We start from the raw sequence: 25681 nt of genomic DNA, 5'->3' as shown, positions 1-25681 counted from the left end.
TCTTTCTTTCACGCTTTTTTTTTTTTTTTTTTTTACCTTGAACTGGGCTGCCAAGAAAAAGCGAGAAGAAAAAAAAGGAGTGAAAAATCAACAGAGAGGCTCAATCAGATCCAATAGTGTCTATGAGGTTTTCTTTAAAGCATTTGAGGAAAAGCATCTGAGTGGCGGAGGAATGAGACCAAACTGTTCCCAGTCACTTTTGATCCTGCCAGTTCAAAGTCCCCATAGAGCAGAGGGGGAGGGAGGGGGTGCCGCGGTTGGCGGGGGGGTACAGACACCTAGCTTTGACCTTCTGTCTGCGCTCTTGTCCTTTGAAAGTTGGCTTGTTTTCATTAAGCCATTCAGAAGCTCAGTGCAGGGCCACAGTTTGACTAACTACTAACCCCCTATGGTATCTTTATTAGACATTCTTTACATTTTCGGACTACTAATGGTTCAATTTTCCCAATTAGGCGTCTATTGCTAGACAGCAATTGAATAATTTAAAACATTTGTACGATATCTCTGATGTTGTAATGGAATAATTTCTGTGCATATAAAAGAGAAAGAAATGAAAATCCCATTATTGCGCGAGCTGAAAGTGACTTTACTCCTTTTGGTCTCGCTTTCGTCTTCTTCTCTCTCACTGGTCTGGAATATAGGCTGCTGTAATTAGCCTAAAGTCATTGCCATACTGTGGTCTGACGGTACTTGTTTGTCATTAGCACATTTAACTAGTCATTTGGGTAATGGCTTTCAAGATTGCCTTTGTTTTTACAGAGATATTTTTTATATGTAAATATTGAGATAATTTCCATAATGTGCCCTTTTTATTCAGCATAGAATAATTGATGCATCTTTATTGCTGTGTAAACTTTGGTCTTTGAATGACTGTGTATATAGTTATCATCCCCGTTTTCTTTATTATTATTGCAGTAGTATCTATTATTAACATGTGTTGTAAAACATTTATGTGTATTATGTTAACATGGAAAGATACCAGAGACGCGATTAATTTGAATTATTCCATTTTTTTTCTAATGGATGGCAGTGTAAAGCTTTAGTGTTATTGGGCACCAATTTTAAAGGGTATCTCAGTGGTGGGAATTGCTGATTGCTGAATTAACAGCAGCAGGTTTTGAGTTTCCAGCCAGACCCTCAGAAGTTTCCCCTGTGAATATCTCACTCATAATATGCATCATTGAGTAACCAACGACCTCTTCATGTGTCTCAGGCCTGGAACTCCCCTTCATGATGATGCCACACCCCCTGATCCCAGTCAGCCTGCCCCCAGCCTCTGTCACTATGGCGATGAGCCAGATGAACCACCTCAGCACCATCGCAAACATGGCCGCAGCAGCACAGGGCCAGAGTCTGCCCTCCAGAATGGTCACCTCTGTTATAAAGGTAACTTTTAAAACAGAAAGCAGCAATGTCACAATGGTTCAAACGTAACTTCCCCCTTCCTGTGGTGCAATGTTTCCGTCTGCGCTGGATATTTATTTTGGGTGTGTGCGTGTGTGTTTCTGTCGCTGCTGGGGTTGCAGGAACGTGTGCCGGACAGTCCCTCCCCTGCTCCCTCCTTAGAAGACCACAGGAGGCCAGGCAGTCACCCATCGTCCCACCGCAGCAGCAGTGTGTCCAGCTCCCCAGCCCACACAGAAAGCTCCTCAGACAGGATACGTACGTCCCTTTATGACCTCACAACGCACTTAGCTGCACAGATAAATGGTGACGAAGATAAGCCAAATGTGCTGTGCAGACTTTATATTTGTTCTGTGTTAAGACAGACGAGAAGTACGTCTATAAAGTCACTCCTGTTTTGTCGTCTTCTGTTAAGCGGCACACCACAATGGCCTGTCCATGAACCACGCCCTGCTAGGCCTGTCCCCCAACATCCCCCCTGGACCTAAAGAGGGAGACCTGGCCCACGACATGAGCCACGAAGCAGCTGCACACAAGAGGATGCACACTGACAAAGGTGAGTCAGGTTTCATTTGAAAAATAAAAGTTTGATCAGGTGGTGCAGCTGAATTGATCCACCTGACAAAATTAACTGACTCAATATCAGAAAATGTTGCATTTTAAGTTCAGGACTTATAATTTAGCTTTTAGTTCCTTCAATTCAGTCTTCACAATGTATGAAAATTATTTTATGACATTCTCCACTCCAAGAGCCTTTAATATTGTAATTCTGGGAAGCCTGATGACAAAGACGAAGGCTTTCAGGAGAGCTGAACCTCCAAGTTAATATCAGTGGAGGCAGAGGGACCAGCTGAGCTAATACTGGAGACAAGGAGCCAAGGTTAATGTGTCACCAAAGGCAGAACAGCTGTCTGAGACTATTGTTGGTCAGGTTGCCTTCAAGTGGAATCAGCGTAGATAGAAAGTTCCTTTTTTTGTACCAACTGAAGCGGAAGATAACATTTAACCGTACACCCGCCAGAAAATGTCCTGCGTGCCTCGTGCTTTTTCTCCCCAAAAGGAACACTTAAGGCTGCTAAAACTTAAGGCCTTGAATATTTATAATACAATTTCATGAATGTTAAGCCTTTGACAGGATTTGCAGTCACCCTTCAATTTGTTGACTGTGTCACTATGACAAGACTCCTGAAGTTTTAGAGACCAGAAATCAAATATGCATTTACCTCCGAGTGTGTGTGAGTGTGAAGATGTGTGTATGTGTGTGTATGTGTCAAAATGTTTGAATGAAATGCCACACATTTTGCTTGCTGGAGCTATCTCTTTTTTTTTTTGGCGTCACTGTGTTTAAATGCTTTACATTTACATTTATGCTGTATTACACATGATGCGAAGACATTTAAACTGTAGATCAGCTGAATTGTTTTTAGCCATCTTATAATAAAATAACCTTTTTTTGAAAGGCTCATATTAGTCGATTTTACATTCCCATGCACTTATGTGCTCCGCTGTAACAGGACACTGTTCACAACAGTTGCAGTAAACAGATGTGGACAACTCTGTTAACAGGAAAAAATGGGTGGAAAAAAGTAAAAGAGCTGCTCCGAAAACCATTAAACAGTGTGACAACTGGATGTTCACAATTGCACACAGATATTACATTACTGATAAAAAAGTATTTTTAATACCCCAAATTAATACTGATGTTTATGCATAAATATGTAAAATAATGAGCTCTTTGTTTACAGCAATAGACTTGCTCACATGTGCTATTTCCTGTCATAACACACTGAACCTCAGTCACATTGTACAGAGTAAATGCATGTATTATTAATTGCTGGCATTATTTCATTAGGATTTAGCAGTCCTTGTTAAAAAAAAAAAAAAGAAGAACAGAGAAAAGATAGAAATCTACTAAGCAAGACAGATTAAATACAAAATGAAGCAAATAATAGATTTTAGTATTCTCTGTTGGTTTTGAGCAGAGCAGGGGCAGGCGGTGCTGAGCTGTGCTGAGCTGTGCTGAGCTGTGCTGTGCCGGGTGGTGCAGGGTGGGGTGAGGCTGATAATGATATTAAAACCACTATGGAAATCATTGGGCTGTATGTTCCCTGTTGGCTAGGCTGACGTGAAGATCAGTGTTGGACCTTCACTCACAGGGTGTGAAGCAGTGAATAGTAATAATTAGCAGGATCATGAGCTGAATTTATGGGTCACAAACTGTCTAACTGTCTATGCACGCGTGTGAGCGTGCGTGTGTGTGTGTGTGAGTGAGTCAGGCATCCAGAGCAACACAAACAGAGAAAGAAGGAGAATTAACCAAGTATCCACATACTAAATCATCTGACTGTTCCTCAGCAGCAGAAATCTTGCATCCTAACTGAAGTGCCTCCTCCATACTCAGATAATCAACATAAATGGACTGTAATTTCTCCGCAATATTAGAGGAGAAAGCAAATGACCTAGCAATCCACACCAATTCTAGCTAGTTGACCCACACACATCTACCCGCAAACACACGCTGTATTATCTTTGAGATTGTCAATTCCTAATATGTCACTGGACTTGATTAGGATTCTGAGCTCTCCAGCGTGTGCACCAGAGGTCTCTGGCTGTGGAAAACATTTTTATAAAATAACCCATTAATGCAGAGGAGTGCAACTAAATTAGTTACCAATTTGCTGAGCATGAATTAATGAAGAGAGCTTCTCCCGGCTCCCACAGTTGTAATTTTCATAATAACCCCAGACCTTTATTTGGCAGGTTGTTTAGTTTTTTCGTTTGAAGGTTTTCATTAGTCTAATGAGGACTGTGCAAGGGCGAGCAGTCAGCACAATTTACATGAGGAAGCTATCATAATAAATGAGGCAATTTGAATAACATGCACAGGTTTATGCAGCGAGATAAGAGAGATTGTAGCAGCCAGATTCAGAGGTAACCAATACATTAGAACCAACTAATAACCAAAGTAATTCCAATAAAAGCTTTAAGTGAAGGGAATAAAATTAATGATAGATATATTGAACTGTAATGATATGATACATGATGCATTAGATTAATAAAATAAATGTGTTCCATTGTTAAAGAGGGGAGAGGCCTCACCATCCGAAGCTTTGTTTATGGTGAGCTTTTTAATTAGGCTTGTTCATCGCATCAGTTTGTTTAGATAAATGAGATAACATTCCAATGGTTTAATGATATCTCTCCACTTGTTTGATCTTTATGATCCTGGCAGAGCATTAAATTAATCTCTTGCAATGCACTCTTAGAAGAGAGCACAGTGGGCACCGTGGAAGGATGCAGTGCTCCGGCTCATATGGAGGCTATTTAAATAGCCAGACACCTCAGAGACACCCACTATTAATGTCACATCACTCATATCCTATGAACATGTCTCATCTTTTTCATGTCAGCTCTGCTGATGAAGGACAAAGGCTTGTTTGTTGTCTAAAAAAGACAGTTTCCAAAGTTGTGTCACCCAGTGCAGAGTAGCCAGATGGTTGCTCTGTTTTTTTTTTTTTTGGGCTGTTGTTTGAACTTGATTATTTTTTGTCCAAATTTTGCCGGAGAAAAAGTGGGGAGATTAGATGATGTGTGAGAAAAAAGGCTAGTAGAAAGCTAAGTGTTATCTCACATGTGACTAATTGAATTGCTTCAAACAGAAAGTCTGTGGCGATAGCTTCCGACAAGCCTCTGTCTCGTGAAACAGCAGGTAGCTGACAAACAAGGGAAAATTTGAAAGGTACGGAAGCCTTTGGCTGTAGACTCACTTTGGACATCAAACACTTGACATCATTTTATTTCCTCGGGGAAAAGGTGTTTGAAACGCAAGCCATATGTATGTACATCCAAGTATAAGAGTTTTCTGTAAATACCATGTGGCAGTTTAAGCATTTTGCCAGCAACAAATTTCACCACTTTACCTCAGCCCTCTCACTGCAGTTAAACATGCCACATCTCTTTTACGCTGAGCTAAATGCCTGACAGGAGAGTTGGAGGCTACTACAGTATGAAAACTGATTCTCTAAACCGTATTTTAAAAGTGGGTGATTCACTGGTAAAATGATATTGGCACTCACCTGGTAAGCGTTATATAGCCTTGTTGACACAACAGGAAATGCACTCATAGTGTCCTCCCCAGCACAAATGGATGCTTGGGGTGTATTATGTCACCTCGAGGTGCATCCCCTCATACCTGCTATCAACTGGACAGCAGTTGATGCATCGAGCAACGCTGCGCCTACAGTGGACAAAGCTGATCTGCCACGCCTTTTCTTTGTCAGGGTGCTGCCTAGATGTCCAGTTGATGTGCTGGTGCACTGTGCACCGTCTGCAGTCCCAGTTTACTGTCTGAATGATGAAGTGGAGCAGGTACCAGTGTCACAGTCTATTACATGCAGCTGCTTTGGGCAAGGACCTGTGGACACTGATGGGCTCATGTAGAGAGGGAATTGTAGTTTGAAAAAAAGATGAAAAAGACAAAAAAGGGATTCCCAGCCTTTGTAGTCACTGTTCTGTTGCTTCTTTGCATAAGCGTTTGCAATGATAAAAAGGGAGTTTGGGGACTTTGGGCCCGGCAAAAGTTTCGGCCTCGGTTTTGTGCGCCTTCCGCGCTGTAAATATTTCACTGACATTGATGGTATCCGTACAGTATCATTAAAAGTTGGATATGTTCGGTGTAAGCTCCTTCTCTTCATCTTCCTGACTTTAATGCATAGTGTTTTGCTCAGTCCTCCCGATGTCCTTGGCGTTGCAAGCTTCAAACACATGCTGACTACCTGACTTTCCCTAAGTCAGGAGGCAAGATCATTAGCCATCACAACCCTGAAATGTGACTTGGCAGACAATAATGCTTTATGATCAAACAACTTGTCAGTGCGTCCTGTTGAAATGAAAGAGTGCAAAAAAATAATTCAATAGAGGATCAATCAAATTTCCCCAGCCCATGTGAGAGAGATTGCTGATGGTGCAGAGAGGGGCTATTCCTCGAGGACATGGGAGTTCATTTGGATATTTGTTCTCCCCCTCATGAATGTTCCATTGCGTGACACCATCTCCCGCTAATCACATTTCACTGAAAAGGGGGAATGCTTTTAGGGACGTTGAAAAGAGAGAGGTTCTTTTTAATCTTTGAAATGCCTCAAAAGTGACAGAATGCTTTCTCCTGCCAAGACGTGAGCCTCGGATGGGGAGATAAATATGCTGTGGTCAGCTAAGTGTATCTAGTGAGCAGAGAGGCAAATTTAATAATGCATTATCATTCACTGGCGAAGGTGAAATCTCCCTGTCCATCAGAAGGCTGAGGCCTGTTTCATGTTACCCTTCACTGCAAATGAACAAGTGCTTTACTCAGCCATACCAGAGATGCACAGTAGGCACCAGTGCTCCACTATATACGCTGCTCCGGACTGTCAGGAAAGCAGGTCTGTAATCAAAGCAATCATCTCTCGGTCTTGACTGGAGACATTAATGATCACAGTCCTCGTTCCTGATAAAACTGTTTTGAACAATAACCTTTTTTTTTCCTCTCTCTTTTCTTTTTTCTCTCCTCCTCTCGGAGAGCACAAGGTGCGTTTTACATATCTGAGCATCTGCTGTTATGCAGATTATGGGAACATATTTACACGAATGCCCTTGGACAACAGCGTTTAACAATTATGAAGATTATGTACAATGCAGAAAATTTGTGATTCAAAACAATCCATTTCTTCGCAGCGGCAACTGTTGCAGACAGATAAGGTTGACCCTGAATATGTATTTCTGTACTTTTGGAGACATTCTGTGGGGTTGTTTGTATAATTTAGTTTTTACATGTAAACAGTAATTAAGTGATGCTACCGACATGCCAGGGCCAGGCTCTGCCAAGGTAAACACCAGCCCTAGTAGTTTGCCATAGTCCATCATGTTTACAGACTTGCAGAGCCGAGTGCTGTTTGTGTGCTCTTCCCTGGCAAAGCCCATAAAACACCACCAATTGGACGGCGAGTGTTGAACACAGTCACTCTTATCGTCTGGCAGTCTACTCGCTGACTTGAGGACATTGTGAGTCAAACCTTTAAATTTTCACTCTGCGATAATTACGCCGCTATACTTGAGCTTTTATATCCTTTCACTGAGAAAGTAAATCATTCCTAATAAAGAGAGGAAGAATGGTGGGCGGAGGGAAAAGTGCTTGAGGACTAATTCTCTTCACTCCCTCCCTCTCTGCTCTCTATTCTGCTGTTTGAAAGCCTTTCTCTGAGTATTCCAGTCACCTTGACTTTGCAGCTGCAGCCTTATAGTCTGTTGCTTATCCTGCCTAACCCCAGCCTGTCAATTAGGTGTTTAAAAATTAATCTCTTTAACTGGAAATACCATGCCAGCTTTCTTCCGTCTGCAAATGAAGTGTTATTAATTCACACAGCGCAAAGCCAGTGTTATGAATAATGTTATCAAAACAGATTTCCACACGTTTAACACGTTGCTCCTATTAAAACCCCTTAAGTATTTTTATAACTGTGAAACCAGGACTACTAATGGATTTGCATCCATTTTTGAGCCTCTACACCAGGCAGCCATAGAGCAAGCGCTCCTAAGCCAGGCCTTTTAAAGTTTACATTTCCCATTTCCTCTTTTGTTCTTTCATCTTCATTTAAAAGCAGCTCAGTATATCCAGTCTGGATTAGCGCCAGCCGCCGTCGCCGCTCGTTCAGCAGCAACAGAACGGCATCGCCTCTCCCTGTAGGATTTCAATGCCAGGCAATGACACCAATGTGTCTCCCTGCCCTCCCCCCTCACCCCCCCCCCCCCCTCCCAAACCCAGCGAAGCTCTGATCTAGCAGCAGGCTATCTGGCCAACCACACCAAGCTAATGCTTGTTCCATTAAAACCTGGTGATTACGGGGGATTTCCTCTCTGTTTGTTTGTTTGAATGCTTAATTATCAATATGTAATTGGCATGTGTATTGTGATGTTGGGTGCATATTCGGTGGCATATTTTACTGGAATGCACATGGCTATCGGGTGCAAACAGGACTCCCCAGTCACTGTCTAAGTTAAGCTGCATGAGAAGTTGCTCTAATGAATTAATAAATGCTAAACAAAGGCGAACTAAACAAAGAGGGAGCAATAAATGGCTTGATGATTAGTGGGTCAGAGAGATTAGTGGGGTATACAGTACAAATGATCCCCCTCTGAAATGGGAATGATTCAGGCAAAATACTCGATCAATAGTTTAGGCCAATTTAATCTCTGGGATTCTTCTGTCAATAACTGGACCCGGTCTACGGAGGTCAATATGCAAAGACAATCTAAACACCTTCAAAGTGCCTCAGCGTAATGTCCTTCTTCCAGTATTACCTTCTCGACAGTTTGTGCTCGTAGTCGATAGGTGAATTACAGAAATCTATTCAAGCTGCCCGGCCGTCATTTTCTTTTCTGAGCCACAAGTTTATTTTTGCTCCTCCAGCCTGAGCCTCACCCTCCTGCTTTGACTGAAACCGAAGGCCGTGGGTTTAGCACAGTGATCTCTGACCTTTAATCACCTTGCCCCGTCCCGTGTCGACCGCTCTGCGAATCGTCTCTCTACAAAATGCCATTTTGTCCCCGCTGCTGTTCGCTTTAAGAGCTCATTTGAAGGTGTGCGCTGGCAGAAACAAAAGTCCTGTATGCTTTTATGCAGTCATCACAGTCAGCCAAGCCTGTAATCCTCAGAGGTCCGATAATGACATAGCCCCTGCATTTATTACATGGAGGAGAGGAGAGAGGGAAAACGCTGACTTTGAACAAATGAACACTCTGACCTTTATGCAATAAATATGACATGGGCCGCATAAAAAGACAAGATATCTTCCTCCTGAATGGAAGTCAACACGGATTCTGCTCCCTTGCCTCTTGCTCTTACTGTTTCCATCTCTCTTCCTCTCTCTCTCTCTCTCTCTCTTGCAGTTTTTTCTCTCCCTCTTTATGCAGCTAACAGTTAAACAAATCATGAAATCAATTTTAATTGTTTGCGCCATAATATTGTAATCTATGCTCCAAAAGCACCATTTGTAGTTCATAATTTTCTCTGCTGTGGTAGTGTTCTGCAGAACGTACATTGCCGCACATTACGGACAATCATCTGTCAGTATTCTAATCTCCATGCATGATTAGATTCTTAAATTTAATCACAAGAGGGTGTTTTCTCAGCAATGAAAGCAATAAAAAATATTCTTTATCCACGCCAGGAAAAGATGGTTTTAACAGAGAGAATCAACCTTTCACTCTGTCTTTTGTGATCTTGGTGTGATCCCAATTGAGCATCACGATTGTCTTCTTTTGTCATCTCAGACCGCCTCTCTGACAGTAAAGGATTTATGGTTATTTCCTCCATGCAGCCTGTCCATCTGTGGCTCTATCGTCATATGGCCTTGAGAATACGATTCAATTTATTAAGGCAAAGCAATGGACTCATTACTTTAAAAAGGTGGCAAGAGAGAGAGGGAGAGAGAGGGAGAAGTGACACACTGAATTGGTTATTAATGGAAAGGCACAGCCATAGGGCAGTTGAAATTTAATGATATCCTACAAGAAAATATGAGGGTGTCACTCTCCAAAAAGTCATGCTAAATGTCAACATTTTAAGGTCCCGGCGCTAATTTTATGCCTGTGCACAGTAATGTTTTGGAGAGCATTTAGGAAACACGGCCCAGTGGCCAGCCTGATTATCCCGCTCACCTTCTCTCCTCTCTCCAAATGGGTTTGTGCAGCAAGCGATTTCATCTCTAAGTGAAGGGAACATTAGGGAGGGGAGAAAGAGAGAGCGATAGAGGAAAACACGCGGTTTGATTTTCATGCTGTGATAAGAGAGTGGGAGCCAAATGTTACCTGTTAATCTAGCCCAAACCGACCAGGGCTCTTGACTTTGTCCCCCAGCAGGGATGGGGCAAACACTCATTTTCCTCTCTCCGTGATGAAAAGGAAATTAGCTTAAATGTGATGAGGGCACATTAGTGTGTGTGTCGTGCGTGCGCCTAATGAATGTGTATGTGTTTGAGGGTTTTTGTTTGCATGCATCCGCGTACGCGTGTTTTCTCTTTCTTCTCAGTGTATACAGCACGTTACGCACACATGTGCACAACATGTGCAAGAGATAGTCATTCTAAAGGAATTTGTCTCGTATGGATCATCACACATATCCTCTCAGTATTTCCTGCAGGCTCTTACTTACTTGAAGAAAAGTGAGTCTGCGAACCCTCCAGTAGTTGGATTATGTTCTTATGTGTAACTCTTCTGTACAGATGAATGAATTTCAACCTTTTCAACACTTAGACGTCTGCTTTTGCAAGTGTGCAGAAATTAAAATTTAAAAACAAGAGACATAATGTTATATTTAAAGTTTTTAAAATAAGTCTATTGACGTCATAGTACAACCCCAATTCCAGGAATGATCGAACACTGTGTAAAACATAAATAAAACAGAATCTGATCATTTGCTAATCCCATCAGACATACACTCAGTTGAAAACAGTACTAAGACAATGTATTTAATGTTTTACCTCATCAACTTTTTTGGCTTTTGTAAATATCTGCTTATTATTAATATGATGCAGCAATATGTTTCTAACAAGTTGGGACTGGAGCAACAAGAGACTGGGAAAGTTGTGGAACGCTCCAAAAACACCTGTTTGGATCATTCCACAGGTAAACAGGTTGATTGGTAACAGGATATCACGATTGGGTATGAAAACAAGCAAGGGTGGAGCGAGGTTCACCGCTCTGTGAACACTTTTTGGAAATCAGGGTTGTACCAAACCGATTTTAAAATTCAGAATGAGTGTATATTTACAAAAATCAATGGAATTGGCTTTGTACTGCGTTCAACTGAATATAAGTCGAAAATGATTTGCTAATGATTGCATTCTGTTTGTATTTACGTTTTATGCAGTGTCCCAACTTCTCTGGAATCAGGGTTGTACCTGTTTGAAACTATCATGCAGTTCAAGCCAAATTTATTTTTATCTGAAAGACCCTCCAGAGTGTAGAAATCATTTGCAAGATAAGCTTAGGCTCATGTTTTTTTAAAGTGCTCAAATTGCATGCAACCGCTTTTTCTGCCCAGCTCTGCATCACTGCATGTGTAGCAGAAGACAGATATTTCCCTTGACAAGATTATCCAAATCCAGCGCTTTAAGTGCAGGTAGAATAATGCTGCGTTAGCTGCTAATGGCTGTCCGAGAGGTCATAACTACTCCATTTGAAGGAGGCTGGTTTCTCCGCAGCCCTGGCAGGTCAAATCAAATGTAATTGTGCAGTGAAAAGCAGTGCCTTGCTTTGTGTTGGCTGTGCTGACAACCTCCAGGTTTAGCATTCACTTCTCCTGCTGGGAGGAACACAGGTTTGCAAGGACAAAGGCTTCACCTGTCAATATATCACACTGACTGGCCAGCCAAATGCACCTCTGCTCTCCCTCTCTCTTTCCCCCTCTCTCCCCTATCCCTCTTCCTCTCTGTCAGCCTTTCACTCTCTGCACACCCATTCTATTCCAGCCTCCTCTTCCTCAGACTCTGCCTCACCTATCTATCCATCCATCCATCTTCTGTCTTCAACCATCTATCTCTCGTTCCTGGCATCCTTCTCATCCTCTTTCTCGCTCTCTTTGTGTGTCTTTCTGTATCTTCCTCTCCTCCTGCTCGCACTGCCTCCGTGTGAGGACTCAGCTGAAATGTCCTGAGGGACCCAGTTTCAAACACAGGAACCAGAAACATATGGCACATTTTCAACTCCCAAGGTCAATTACAGCTATTTATCCAGAGATTGCAGCTAAATTTCCCAAGGTTTCTTCTAGATTTACCACAGATTGCAATGTGTGTCTGTCACATTTTAAATCAGGCCAGTTTCCTCTGCTTCTCTCCGCTCCCTGCGACTTTCCATCAAATATTTCAAAGGCTTTCAAGTGGGTTTTAGACATGTTTTATCTCTGGTTATCATGTGCCCCATCTTTTTTTTGCCTCAGCTTTGCAAGGTCCAAGTGCCGCTTGCAACACAAATCTAATAACATGTAAATTGGAGATAAGCCCAGATCCCTCCAAGTGATATTTTTTACATTCATAGTTTGTCAAGTCAATTCCTGGGCCCCTGTTTTAGCAGCACAACACATGAGGAGTGAGAAAATTAACTGGATAGGTGATTCATCATTGCTAGCACACTGTCAAGGACTCCCTCTGCAGCTATTGAGAGCAGGGTGGAGGAGGAGGACGGAGAGGGGGGGGTGTTGTTTTAAATTATGGCATTTCATTCAGAATGCATTGTATTTACAGCGTCCCATTTTTATTTGTGGCTCCTATTATCCGCCGAAACAGTTGTGCATGAAATGTTATTTGTGACAGGGGTGACCTGCGAGTGTTTTTCCACACAGTATTTCATAGTCGGGGGGGCCTTAACTGTACCTTTACCGTACGGTAAGCACAAGAGGCTGTCACAGCTGCTGTTGGCAGCCTTGCTAGTGGAGAAATATCACCTGGAAACAGAGTACTCCATTCCACCGGCCCCCATCACTCCAACGCCTGTCGCTGTAATTAAGTTGAAGTCAATGATTCTGGAGCGATGGTGAGAAATAAACATGCAAACACATGCCAGCGTTTGCAGCCAGGAACAGAGAAAAAGAGAGGGGGTTCAGGGGGAGCGGGGGCAATAACATTAGAAGCACAGAAACCACAGATCTAGATCGTGTTCCGCTGGAATTTACATTTGAGTTTCATTAAGCCAGTTTTGATTATATTGATTAAATTAGTCACTTATTAGCTTCCCATTTCTTTCTTTGAAAATGCCTGTATTTATGCATAGCTCCTGGTGGAAATGTTATCTGACAAGGGGTGCTGTACGGCAGTAGGAGTCTGTCGAACAAAACACGCTGTTTGCTTTTCCCAGAGCATGACAGGTTGTTTCCCCTGCAACAAAGCCATCAAATATTCTGTGTGATCCAACATTGTGTTGGAGGGGAGGCCTGCTGAGTGGGAAGCCGGAGTTTGTTAAAGCAATGATTTATGATTAATGCCAACACTAAATAAGGGACAAAGTGCCTACAGTACAAATCAATTACAAAGCTACAACAGCAGACCTTTCCCCGAGGTCTACTAACGTCTCTAGTTGTTATGGTGATTTTATTGGAGGTGGGTGATGCAAGCATATAATGCATGCAATACATCTATATCAACCTGAGCTGGAGCCAACTGTAATGCTTTTGATCTTTGATTAGTTATTTTATTGAGATAAAATGGGACTTTCATGTTGTGCCACTGTATAAGGAGAGTGCATTTTATATCTCCACCCAGACGCCCACCTCGAAATGCAGACAGGACTGCACCAAACAAAACAAATTACCACAGGAGTGGCTTCTTAAAAGAAGGCAATTCATTATTTTTATGAAGTCAAATTATAAACAAATTTTAATCCATTAGGCAACCATCCATTCTAATTAATCAACAGGAGTGAACTCCATCTGAAAAAGGAGAAAGGTTGTTTACTCTCTCCACGGACCAGCGGTGCATACTTCACCATCTTCCCCACTCAGAAAAAAAAAAAAAAAGAAATCGTTCTTCAAATTGCAAACCTAAACTGTGAATCCTAACACTCGACTTTTGGCGCGGAGATGTTTCCAGGGCATTTGCAGATGCTTGAAATAATCTCCAATGTTTTTGCTCAATCTGCTCTGAGGATGGGTGAAATAAATACTTTAAACTAATTAATGTAAGACCAGCTGTTCCCAGCACTTGGCTGGCGTTGGTGAATATTGATGGGAGGGAGAGGCAGGGCTGTTCAGCTCCGCTCGCTGTTTGTACAAGATTCAGCCTGCCACATAAACAGATATGAATACTGGATGAGAGCAGAGAGGTGCTGTGCCCAACACAGCCAGGGTTCCACATTACAAATAAAAGTTTTTCCCCCCTTTCATTAAATTAACAATTAAACAGCTGATGGTGCAGACTTCCTGTGGAGACCTTTTTAGACTGGATGCGTTTAATAAACTCTCTCTCTGCAAGATGGTAGCACTTACAAATTGTTGGCTTCGTAAAAGCTCACTGGACAAAAACATGTGTCAGATCTGATGGGGCAACAAACGGCAGCGTCTGACATACTGTTCTAGTTTGACCAGGCTGTATATGTGCCTGCCGCCGGTTTGCCTCCTGCTTTCTCTCCCTCCCCTCCTCTGCTCCTCTTCCCTCCTCTGAGGCCTGGTGGAGAGGCTGGACAGCAGATGGCAGGGCCCTACCCCTCTGCCGGTGATGAATGGAGGATGATGTCATCTTCGGTTTGACAGGCGCCCGTGCGTGCATACACAAAGGAAGCCCGAGCCTCTGGGGTCGAACTGCGGGCCTGCTCCTGATTTTGGAGTCCACATGACATCTCTTAAATGGGGGAAGCTGGATTTATGTCCTGGTTGATATTGTTTAACCCCACACGCACACAGGCCTTGAGAAGAAGAAATACAATGGAATCTCCAAGGGACCGGTCAGTCCACTAAATTTCTGCGAGGAGGGGAGAGCAGCGATTGGTTGCTGGAGATCAATACAGACCCGGTCATCGCTGCTGGTCAATTTAAGTCACGATCAATATGTGTCAACATAGCCAAAAAAACGCTTATACATTCTACCACTTAGCGTGTTTCGTAAGTTGCACAGATAGTATTCTATGAATGATTTAATCCGTTTTCGATGTTGTTATTTTTCTTTGCAGAAGACAACTCGATGTGCACCCCAACAGCAAGAGATAGCTACGAGAGGTTGTCATTGGCCGGACAGGCTCTGCCCCCTGGCTTCCCCTCACCATTTCTCTTCCCAGATGGCCTGTCGTCAATAGAGACTCTCCTCACCAACATACAGGTATTGTCCACTGACGGAGTTGTGCCCTCATAATAAGACAGAGTTAATGCAACTTGCTTAAAAACACACTGTTAGGGCTTCCGCGTCTTCAGAGGGTTTAGACAGTAAACGATCGCTGCGCTGTACCTTTAACCTTTCAACTTACAATGCACAATACTGGTTGTCTAAAGCTGCTAGGTGTTCAGTTTATATTTAATGTGATTGTGGCATATTTTTGTTATGGAGAAAAGTTTGTTATAGAACAAGAAGACAATCTCGGCGCAGCCTGTGTTTCTTTGCTTTAACTACCACCGGAGGGCGCCAAAGTGGAATGTTGTTAAGTTCCATACGTTGTGGTGTAGAGTAAAAATACTGTTGTTCTTGCTCGTCACTGTCCAGAAAAATGAGAGCTACAAACAGCGTAAAACATGTTTACGATCAGCAGAAAGTAGTGTGACTTTCTCCCGTCAAGGCAGAGCGTTGAGATCGGATTGCAGAATTGGGCCAACAGAGTAATTGACTTTGACAATAGAGATTTGTGTATGTCTGTCATCTACAGACAGCATTGCTGCTTTAACCCTGAAGGCAAACTTTCCATTAATATAACCACCACTGCAGTCTTTTCCAAACATTTCCCAAGAGGGACATGAAAGTTCATTCTAGACCTTGGAAACAGTGCTTTGACAAAATACCTTAACTCAAGGTCCACCACCAGCCTGTTCCACACGGTTTAACTGCTGCTGTCTTTGACAATTAAGCAAACTCCATCTGCTGTAAAAGATAGTGAGGTTCGTCTGAAAGCTCCAGAAATAGCTAGCAAGACGATTTTTTCTCATACTCAGCCAAACAGTATTAGTTGCTTCAACTAAGCACACGCAGCTTCTCGGAATCACTGAAAATGCTCCTGTGGGTCAACTCGAAATCCACATCTATTTCCTCATCAATGATTGAGGACCAAACCAGAAATTCTCCACCGAGAACCTCGTTATTAACACAAAAGAAAGCTAGAGTCACATTATCATTAGTTTAAAAAAAAGAGTTAACATTAACATTAGGACGACAGATACCCCCATCAGTAAATCTGCATGCCTTAACAATACCCATCCACCCAGCGTGCCGTTTAGGCTTCAGCTCCAACACCCTCAGTCAGAAAGATGAATGTATTTGCCTTCTGTCTGAGTGTAATGATGTGTGCACACTGCTGCCCTTCTCATTGCACTTGTACCGTTGGCATCAGAGTCCTGCCTCTCCTTTGGCTCTGTGTGGTAATTAGAAAGCCACAAGTAAACCCGTCGCAAGCTCCCAACACTCCACTAAGTCATCTTTGATAATGATCTTCGCCTTGAATATTTATATACAAATCAACAAAATGAAACCAAGCAGAAAATTAAGATAAAGCAACTTAGAATAAATTGGGGTCAGAAGAATCAACAATTAGTAAGATATAGCCCAGTGCATTTGATATAATTGCGCGTGGACGGGGAATAATTGTGAGGAAAATGGCCGCGGTGCTGCACTGTTTCCACGTGAGGATGCGGTGTCGTTCATTTCAGGGCTGTCAGGAGTATATTTGGAATGGCAGTAATGTAATTGATACATGATGGGATACTTGTCATTCGTATTATTCATTCCTGCTGCACTGTGTGCGCTTGAAAACGTGCTGCAGAGACTAATTCTGTATATTTATATGAGTCCAGTTACGAATCAGCTGTGTACTGATGTGAGACAAGCATAGAAAGAAACTCTGCAGAGTAAAAACGCTGACCTCGCCTATAAAGCTTTTACCATCTACTTAGTAGACTGGAGCTTTGAGCTCCATCTTATCTTTTAGTGTGACAGTGCTGAACAGTGTTTCCTCCTCCAGCCGCCTCAGTCCAGCGAACTTCTCACTGGTTCGGTTCAGATCGCTCTGGAGTGCAACGTCTATCTATGCTTGTATTTCACAGCTTTGACCAAAAGGGGTCAGACATACCCAGCAATACCCATCGTTATTCATTATTAAAAACAAATCATTATTACAAAAAATCTGCTGGATCTGTGTCCAGGTTTGTAGATCTTGAGGGAGCTGTGGAGCAGCTAAAAGATAATGACATCGTCGCAGATAAAAGGACCCACAAAGGTGGTTATACGCCTGAAAGGAATCATGTAGCAGCAGTCAGCTTTTGGCCCTGTGTTCTGCTTCACTACTGTGGGCAGCACAAAGAGCTGCTGTGACATACTTTCAGTGTGGTTTGCTGTCACTTCATCTTGAAGCTCTTAAATAGCCCACATCACTCTCTCTCTCTGCTCCCTGCTCTCCCTTTTTTCTCTATATCCGTGTGTGTGTGTGTGTGCGCGCGCGTGCGTGCAGGGCCTGCTCAAAGTGGCGATTGACAACGCGCGGGCTCAGGAGAAGCAGGTGCAGCTGGAGAAGACGGAGCTGAAGATGGAGCTGTTCAGAGAGAGGGAGCTCAGGGAGACTCTGGAGAAGCAGCTCGCCATGGAGCAGAAGAACAGAGGTACTGCCTGACGACTACCTGGCACTGAATCCTGCCTGTCAGCCCCGTGCGTGCGTGTGTGTGCGTGTGTGTGTGCTCATACAGACATGTTACATACATACACATGCATGCTTAATGTTTCTTATTGAAACACTGACATGCCTCTTTGGTTACACACGGTGATCTGCTTAGCTCCGGTTTCCCTGCTCTTTGTCAGTTAACATAATTGGTAATACACATTAACTTAGAGAAATTCACTCTCAGCCTCATGTTAAATGCATCAGCTTCATATGCTAACTGTGTCGTTTATGTTTAATGAGAGAAATTTATGAAAAATATTCCAATAAATTTTTCAATTTGCTTTAATTCCCTCTAGCAGTTTGTTAAGTCACAGTCAGTATTTTCTTTTATTAAGGAAGATCTTAATATATTATAAAATATTTAGGTTTAATTGATTTCCCGTTTTCTATTAGGGTATGCTAGATTTTAAAATGAGGTTATTATCTCAATAATCAGATATCAGTCTAAAATAAGGCTCCACTAATTTGCCCCGTAGCTCATTTGTTGTCACTGTGGTCTTTCCCCGTCTTAGCAATCATTCAGAAGCGTCTGAAGAAGGAGAAGAAGGCCAAGAGGAAACTCCAAGAAGCCCTGGAGTACGAATCCAAGAGGAGAGAGCAGGTCGAGCAGAGTCTGAAGCAGCCGTCGCCCTCTGACAGCATGCGCTCACTCAACGGTCAGGCGCTCCACAGCGAGACACATTTCACTTGCAGAGCTTTCAGACATTTAGTGGGGTTTCTAGTAGGGCAAACGGGGGGGCAAGAAGCGAGCGTGCCAATCCGAAACGTGAGATGTGATTGTTCAGGAGCTGAAAGTTGCCTATCCTTAAAAACAAGATTATTCCAAATGAATACTGATGAAATCAATCAAGTCTCATTCTGAGCTTTACATTTATAGCTGCAAAATATGCTATAAATACTGTATCTTACCTAAAGTGCAACATCTCAGCTGTTAAAATGTGCATGTTTGCTTTCTTTTCTCATTATGTCCTGTTACATTTCACACCCCGTCCACTAGGGCTGCAGCTAATTATGATTTTATATTTAAATAAAAATGCTCATTACAGTTCCTCAAATCCCACGGTGACATCCTCACCTTGTTTTGTCCAACCAACAGACCAAAACCCCCAAAAAGTTCACTTAACAATGACAGAAGACAGAGAAGAGAAGCATTTATTTCAGAAGCAGGAGCTGGAGAGCGATTGGAAGTCAAATCGTCAAAACATCAAGATGTCTCATCCAGAGTTAAATCATGTGATCCTCATTTACGGGACATTTCAGTGGCTGGGAGAGATGGAAAGTAACTAGCCACATATATTTCCCGCACTAAACTTAAACACAGTTATCGTTCATTACTTTTATCTGACAGGAGCTACCAGGTTGCAGAGTTTAGGTGTTGCATACAAAACATGATGGGCTCATAAAACGTGATTTACTGTCGGAGTTTAAACCAGCCAGTGTGTCAGAAAATGTCATTTTAATATGTCAGTGAGTAATGCAGATCTTTGGTATACATAAAATGTGTTCAGTCTGCGTTTGTAGGGATTGTTTCATCATCAGCTCACTGGTGCAGTCTGCCACCAACAGTGCGGAGCTATTAGACCAGTTACAAACACCACTGTTAGTATTTGGTACATGTTTACCTTTGACAGTTAATCGCTGACACGTCTTTATTTAAGCAAATGGTGCAGGGTCACACTTTTAATGGATAATAATTCCAGACTGTTAAATCAAGGATTCGGCGATGTTTGTTTTCTTTTTCACTCCTGACAACAATCACACGGAGGAGCGCAGTTCGCCCAGTGCGCACGTTCGCTTACACGCGGGGGGAGATGCAGCTCGAAGGCTTAGCCTCTTGTTTTGAATGAACGATGCTGTGAAGCTGGCGTTGTGATAGGTGGATGTCAGGGATGTTTAACGGCGGTGATCCCTCTCTTCTCTCAGACTCTCTGACCCCTGAGATGGAGAGTGACCGCAGCAGTGGAAGAACAGATGCTGAAAGGACAATACAAGGTACAGGGGCTCAGATGAGACAATAAATCTCTCTCTCTTCCTCTGGCTCTCACTCTTGCTCTCTTTCTCTCTGCTGCCCCCCCCCCACACACCCACCTCCCACCACCCCCCACCCCCCACCCCGCTTCCTCTCTCACTCTCCCTCACACACACACTGCTTCAGTTTATGAACATTAGTGTTCCTCTGCCTGCTGTTCAGGCATACAGCTCACCATCTGGGCCACAGCACTAGGTCAAGATCATTGGTTTTCTGCAGAAATAATATTGTTCTTTTACTTGACTTTTCGCGGCTGCGACGCTTTTCAGAAACAGATCTCTGCTGGAACCGAACTGCGCACGATACAGGATTGTATTGTAAATAGTGAAAGAGCTAAGCAAGAAGGTCGCTGAGACGGAGTGAAAGAAGTGGTTTGTTTACAGCTCAGGAAGCATTAATGAGTCATAAAACCACAAAAAGCAGTGGAATCCCCCCTTTGATAGTAATAAACGGGGCAAATCAATCCATTTTATGAATAAGCCTTGTACATTTTTAATGGTTTGTTTGTTTGTTAGCCTTGGGGGTGCAGTATGTGTTTGGGGAAGGGCGCTCTAGTGATAACCTCTGTAGACTGTCTGCTATCTGTGTTTACCCAGATACAAGACACCTCGCAGAGGTTGAATATCCTCATTATTACTCGAACGTCTTCCTTTAATGCGCCTCGGCTGCGTCTGCCCAGAACCGCCCTTATCAGTGGGAGAGGTCCCAATTTATCCGGGAAAATGCTCCGTGTAATTTGCTGTGAAAAGTGGGAAATATTCATCTTTGTATGCAAGAATAAGTTGGGTCCCTTTAACTCTTTAATGTTTGATTAGTCTACTTGAACTGATATTTTGTGAAAGGGCAAAAAGAAGGAAAATGTACTAAGAGAAATGATGACTGCTCCTTAATTAAATGTCATTCAGTCACTGCGGGGATCTGAAACAGTTTGATGTCCAAAAAAAGGAAATCCATATGTCATCATTTAAATACAAAGATAACTTCCAGATACAGCATAATTATAGTACCCTATTTCATACCAAATTAGTATATTTAGCCACTTAAATTTCTTTACACTTATATGAAGAGCTGGCCCTTTTGTAGTGTAATTGCATCAAATTAAATGTGTTAAAGCTTTGCACTTACAGTGACAGCAGCCATTGTCCTGCTCAAATGTATAGTCTGGCTTGAAACAGGATTTTTTTCTTCATGTAATCCCTGTTAGGAGCAGTTTGATGCAGCCACAGAGCATGCACACGTCTGCAGTCTCTCCATCACTCTGATCATTGCCTTGAAGAGTGGAGTGAAGGAGGAAACTGAATAACTAGGCTGCATTTTGTGTTTTTGTTCAATTAGAGAAGCATTTGTCTGCCACCCATGTCTCCTCTGCTCCACTCTGCGAGCCTCACTGTATAATTAACCTCAAATGGCAAAAAATGATGTTGATAAATTACACAAGCAGAAGGGGAAAAAACAAGCCTATCACTCGCATGAAAGCCGAGAGAAATGTGTGGGTACATTCTCAACTCCGAACTAAGGGAGGCGAATGGAGAGAGAGAGAGAGAGAGAGGGGGAAAAAAATAATGAGGGCATAATTTTAGAGAACTAATTATTTCTATTTGTCTTTTGTCACACTTCTCTAATTCTGCGATATTAACACAGTCTGTGTTTATTAATTGCTTTTACAGTGTTTTGAATCGGGTCCAAGAGGGAACGTGGCTCTTTTCACAGGCAGGCAAGCTACTGGGACCGTACCTCGCCAGTACTGCCTGGCAACGGTGCACATGTGAATATCTTCCCCCAGTATCTTCTCTGGTTCCCTGCCGCTTCCCACTCGATGTGTTCGGCAAGTTTACACGACCCTGTGCACAGAGATAAAGTTCTTTGTTGCAAGATTAAACATCAAAACAGTTAAAGTGAAATTAAAATTAAATGAATGAATGTCACTGAAGCAAAAAAGACTGTAATTAATGGATCCCTTAATTGTCTTCATAAAATATTTGCATGGGCATAATTTGCATAATTTACATGTATTAATTAATCTTTCAAAGGAATTTTATGCTGAGAGAAGCCAAAAATTCCCTTTGTTTTATTTAGCATCTAATGAAATATTTATTCTCTTTAATGAACTTTTCATCTTGATTTGAATATAAAAATACTAAAGTTTTAACATATTTTAATGAGACGGCCTTTCAGAGAACAATGTGTCAGGACGTCACTGTTTTTTTTCCAGTCAAGTATCGCGGAGCAGATGTTTCAGCGTTCGCGCTGATGTTTGACTCGGTGAGATTTGCTTATCAGACCCCCTCGCTCGTTCCCCGTCTTTCGCGACGATCCGATCTGTTAGAGGTAAAACGCTGCGACGTCGAGGCTCCGGCGACACCCGTCGTGGAATCAGAGGGACTTCGCTTTCATTAACGCCCCTGTAAACCGCTCGAAGTGTGAAGCTGGGCGGGCAGGTAGACGGGCTGTGAGGCGAGCGTGCCACGCTTCAGCTGCTCGCGTTATGGACGGCGTGCATGTGCGTATCAAGTTGCGTATCCCGGCCCACACTCTGCGGCCCCCTCCTCGGCCGTCTGTCTGCAGCTCTGCATTCATGCTGTAATGACTTTTACACAGAACTCGGTGGTTGTTGCTTGAATAGAGGCAGCCAGAGTGCAATGCCTTTGAGACCTACGGCAGTGCTGGGTAATTAGCCTGTGTGTTTGTACGCCACCCAGCCCCCCCCCCCCAACACACACATGCTGTAAACACACACACACACACACACACACACACACACACAACAAGCCTTTGTTGTCTCCACCCTCCATGCACAACAATGCATAAAACACAGGCTAAAAGGGAGAACAGTAATTGATAGAATATTGATAATGTAAAGAGAGCAGCTTTTAAATTCTGCCTAAATAAGAAAGATGTTTTTGACTATAGAAAATAACCTGATGCTTAAAGTGTGATTCCCATCAAAGACACATGCACTTTCAGACAGCGTAAGCCGACGTATGCTCCACGTCTCTGAGCAATAGGAGTCAATCGCCGTCTCTGATGTCCTGCGCGGCTTGTGTCATGTCCGACAACTCGCGCTGCTAAACGTCTTTGTGTGCGTTTCTCTTTAACGTTGAATTATTTAGGCGCGCTGCCATAGAGAGGTGTGCTTCCTTAAAGGCATTACTGTAGCGTTCTCCGGCAGAGGAACTGTGAAGGTAATAAACGTCAAACACGCTCCTGAGCTGTGCCTAACAGATGCTTTTACCAGCTCAGCGTCGGAGCAGCACTGCTCGCTCAGGCGAACACTCAGACAAGAGTGTTTCGCTGGAAATGGACAAAGCTCGTTAGGTTGGAGGTGTCTGGAGATAACGCGGCGCAGGAATGTCTGCCGTTTTCAATAAACACTATTCCCGCGCAGGAAATGTCACTTAGAGAGCGCTCTACATCACGAGTGCAGTATTATGTTCAAACAAGCGTATCAGTGGAGATGTCTTAAACACATGTGACATACAGTTCTGATGCCTGGAGTGTGGTTATCATAGCTGCTTTTACAGTGTGTGCCCGGTTGGTAATAAAATATGCATGTAACAATGTAATTATATTTGTACGTGCTGACTGATGTGCTGTGCATGAGTTTCAATACGAAGCTAAAAGTATTTTCCTTCTACCTGACTTCAGCATCATTAAGCGTCATAAGTGTTCGTTGCCAGTATTAATGTATATGACTGTACATGATGTTTAACCACATTTGTCACGGTTGCTAACTTAATCGTACCCTCGAATCGGTTTCTGGGTCCACAGCGTCGCTGCTGAAACCGAGAGACCAGAGGGCAACATTTTGAAGTTACGTTTCATCAACAATCACATCCTGAACAGCGCGCGTGCGTCAGCAGGATGTTCGCTGTCGGCTAATTCTCGGCTCCTGTGTGTCCTCTGTTGCAGATGGGAGACTGTTCCTGAAAACCACAGTGATGTACTGATAAGGCCGCGAGGAGCTGGAGGAAATAAAAAATTCTGAAAAAAAAAGAAAAAAAAGGGAGAGAGAAAGAAAAAGAAAACCCATGAAGATTCTCAAGAGCCCTTATCCAGGCTGATTTAGTAGAGGGAAGGAGTCAAGCTGCTTGTAGGAGTTCAGTGGAAATGCTGTGTTCACCCAAATGCTGGAGGAGGTTGAGTCCGAATCTAGAATAAGACGTCTTTTTCTCACAGAGGCCAGTGTTCAGTAGTTTGATAAAGCAGGTTCTGACGTAGCGGGTTGGCCAGCGTGAAGGATAAACACATATATTGAGCACAGTAAAAATGTACCCGTGGTACACTGTTGGTAATAACTCATAAATTCTCAGCACTGAAGATTTTTATACTGTATCTCAGCCAGCGAGAAAGCTTCGAAAAAGAAATCCGACTGAAGTTCTGTTTTGTATTTCAAATTGAATTTCGAGACGCTAAAAGTGACGCGTGGAGATGAACCTTGTGCAGAAGAGAAAAAAAAAACAAACAAAATGTGAATGATCCACGTGTTCATCAAAAAAGAGGAGACTGATGTTTGATTTTCATGTTTTCTAAATTAGATGACAATACAATCAAGTTTCATTTTTACCATTGTTGTATATACAAGGTCTGATGATACTCACTCTATCGAACCCGAGCGGATTGATGAGGTATGTGTATATAACGTTAAGAGGTATTGTGTATGCAGTAGAGCTATTAGGCAAACAATACCACCATTTATATAAACCTACAGTTTTGTTTTGTTCTATTTCTGAGCCATCATTCTTTCCTATAGCTGCCATTTTGGTGAGAAAGCATGCAGGCATGTAAATGTTTGTCCTGGAATTATGATATTTAATAAATCCTATATTGTGCTGAACAAATACTAGGGTTGACTCACTCGAGCCCAGACGGTTTTGAAAACATAACTATCAGACATTTCACTTTCAAAATGAAGACTTTTGCTGTCAATAGTACTGTAATCTTTGTAACAGAGGTAATATTTCTTGGAATTTACTGTACATTTTTGTCATGAGACACACTCAAAATCAGCACCTCTCAATGCTTTTTTTAAAAAAAGAAAAGAAAAAAGATGCAGGCTAATTCTGATCACGTGTCAGCTCGAGAAACAATCAGCCATGACACAACTTTTCGACTGAATGCCTTTTAACTACATCGCTCAAATCCCTGTTGAACCTCCACAGACACACTTTTCTTTACTCTAGAGTGTTTCATGATATCCCGGTGAGAGAAAAAAAAAAGTTCAGTTCTGGTTCTCCTGTTTCTTTCCCTGAAGACTTTTGAATTTGGGTGCAGAGACACCTGTGTATATTCTCTAGACATGAGCTGATGTCAGTCCTTCAACTGCAAACCAGTTTAGAGCTTATGTGTTACAATCAGGAGAGGAGGAGTGTCCCATGTTCACGATGTATTTGTTCTTTTTGTTCTCGATGGAGTGTCTAGGTCTGTTGTCACTGATAACTTATATAGCTTCTCGAATCATCTCTTCATTGTACTTCAAATTCAAATAAAGTTAACATGTTGATGATAAACTATGTGAGTTAACTGTGTTGCCCGGGGTCTCGCTGCTGACGAGTCGCACGCCGATCCGATTTTGTACCGGGAAAGGCCGCCAACACGCAAACATGTAGCCGGTCGCCGCCGAGACGGCCAATCGTAACAGTTTATCAGGATCTGATGCAAATGTGAGCGAGTGTTGGGGGCAGCTCTTTTTTTTTTTCTTTCTTTCTTTCTTTTTTTTTTTTTGAGATTCTGAATCTTTGTTGTGTTTTTGGCGTATTGGTTGCTGAGACTTTTCCAATCAGCCCTCGGTCTTTTAACCCTTTTCTGTGTATTATGAATGGCCTAAAAAACATTGCAGGTATACTGTGCTGTAGAAAAATAAATGAGCATATTGTT

The 25681-nt window shown here is 42.6% G+C and overlaps 1 protein-coding gene across 2 annotated transcripts in view; it reads left to right on the top strand.

The window, feature by feature from the left end:
• The window catches only part of dachd (dachshund d), a 91471-nt gene extending 65994 nt beyond the window's left edge, over window positions 1–25477 (top strand). The window contains exons 4-11 of one of the 2 annotated variants that reach the window (XM_041950488.1): window positions 1214–1386; window positions 1527–1662; window positions 1820–1960; window positions 15097–15242; window positions 17572–17719; window positions 18291–18434; window positions 19702–19770; window positions 23717–25477. In XM_041950488.1, coding sequence (XP_041806422.1) covers window positions 1214–1386; window positions 1527–1662; window positions 1820–1960; window positions 15097–15242; window positions 17572–17719; window positions 18291–18434; window positions 19702–19770; window positions 23717–23754 — 995 coding nt within the window. In that variant the 3' untranslated portion in view covers window positions 23755–25477. Of the gene's footprint in view, window positions 1–1213; window positions 1387–1517; window positions 1663–1819; window positions 1961–15096; window positions 15243–17571; window positions 17720–18290; window positions 18435–19701; window positions 19771–23716 lie in introns of both variants that reach the window. The other variant, XM_041950487.1, reaches the window with a different exon arrangement.
• Window positions 25478–25681: the final 204 nt, after the last annotated feature.

The sequence above is a fragment of the Chelmon rostratus genome, chromosome 13, assembly GCF_017976325.1.
Source record: "Chelmon rostratus isolate fCheRos1 chromosome 13, fCheRos1.pri, whole genome shotgun sequence".
NCBI classification, from domain to species: Eukaryota; Metazoa; Chordata; class Actinopteri; order Chaetodontiformes; family Chaetodontidae; genus Chelmon; species Chelmon rostratus.
Note: the sequence above shows the minus strand (reverse complement) of the source record. Positions and strands in the feature narration are given on the sequence as shown.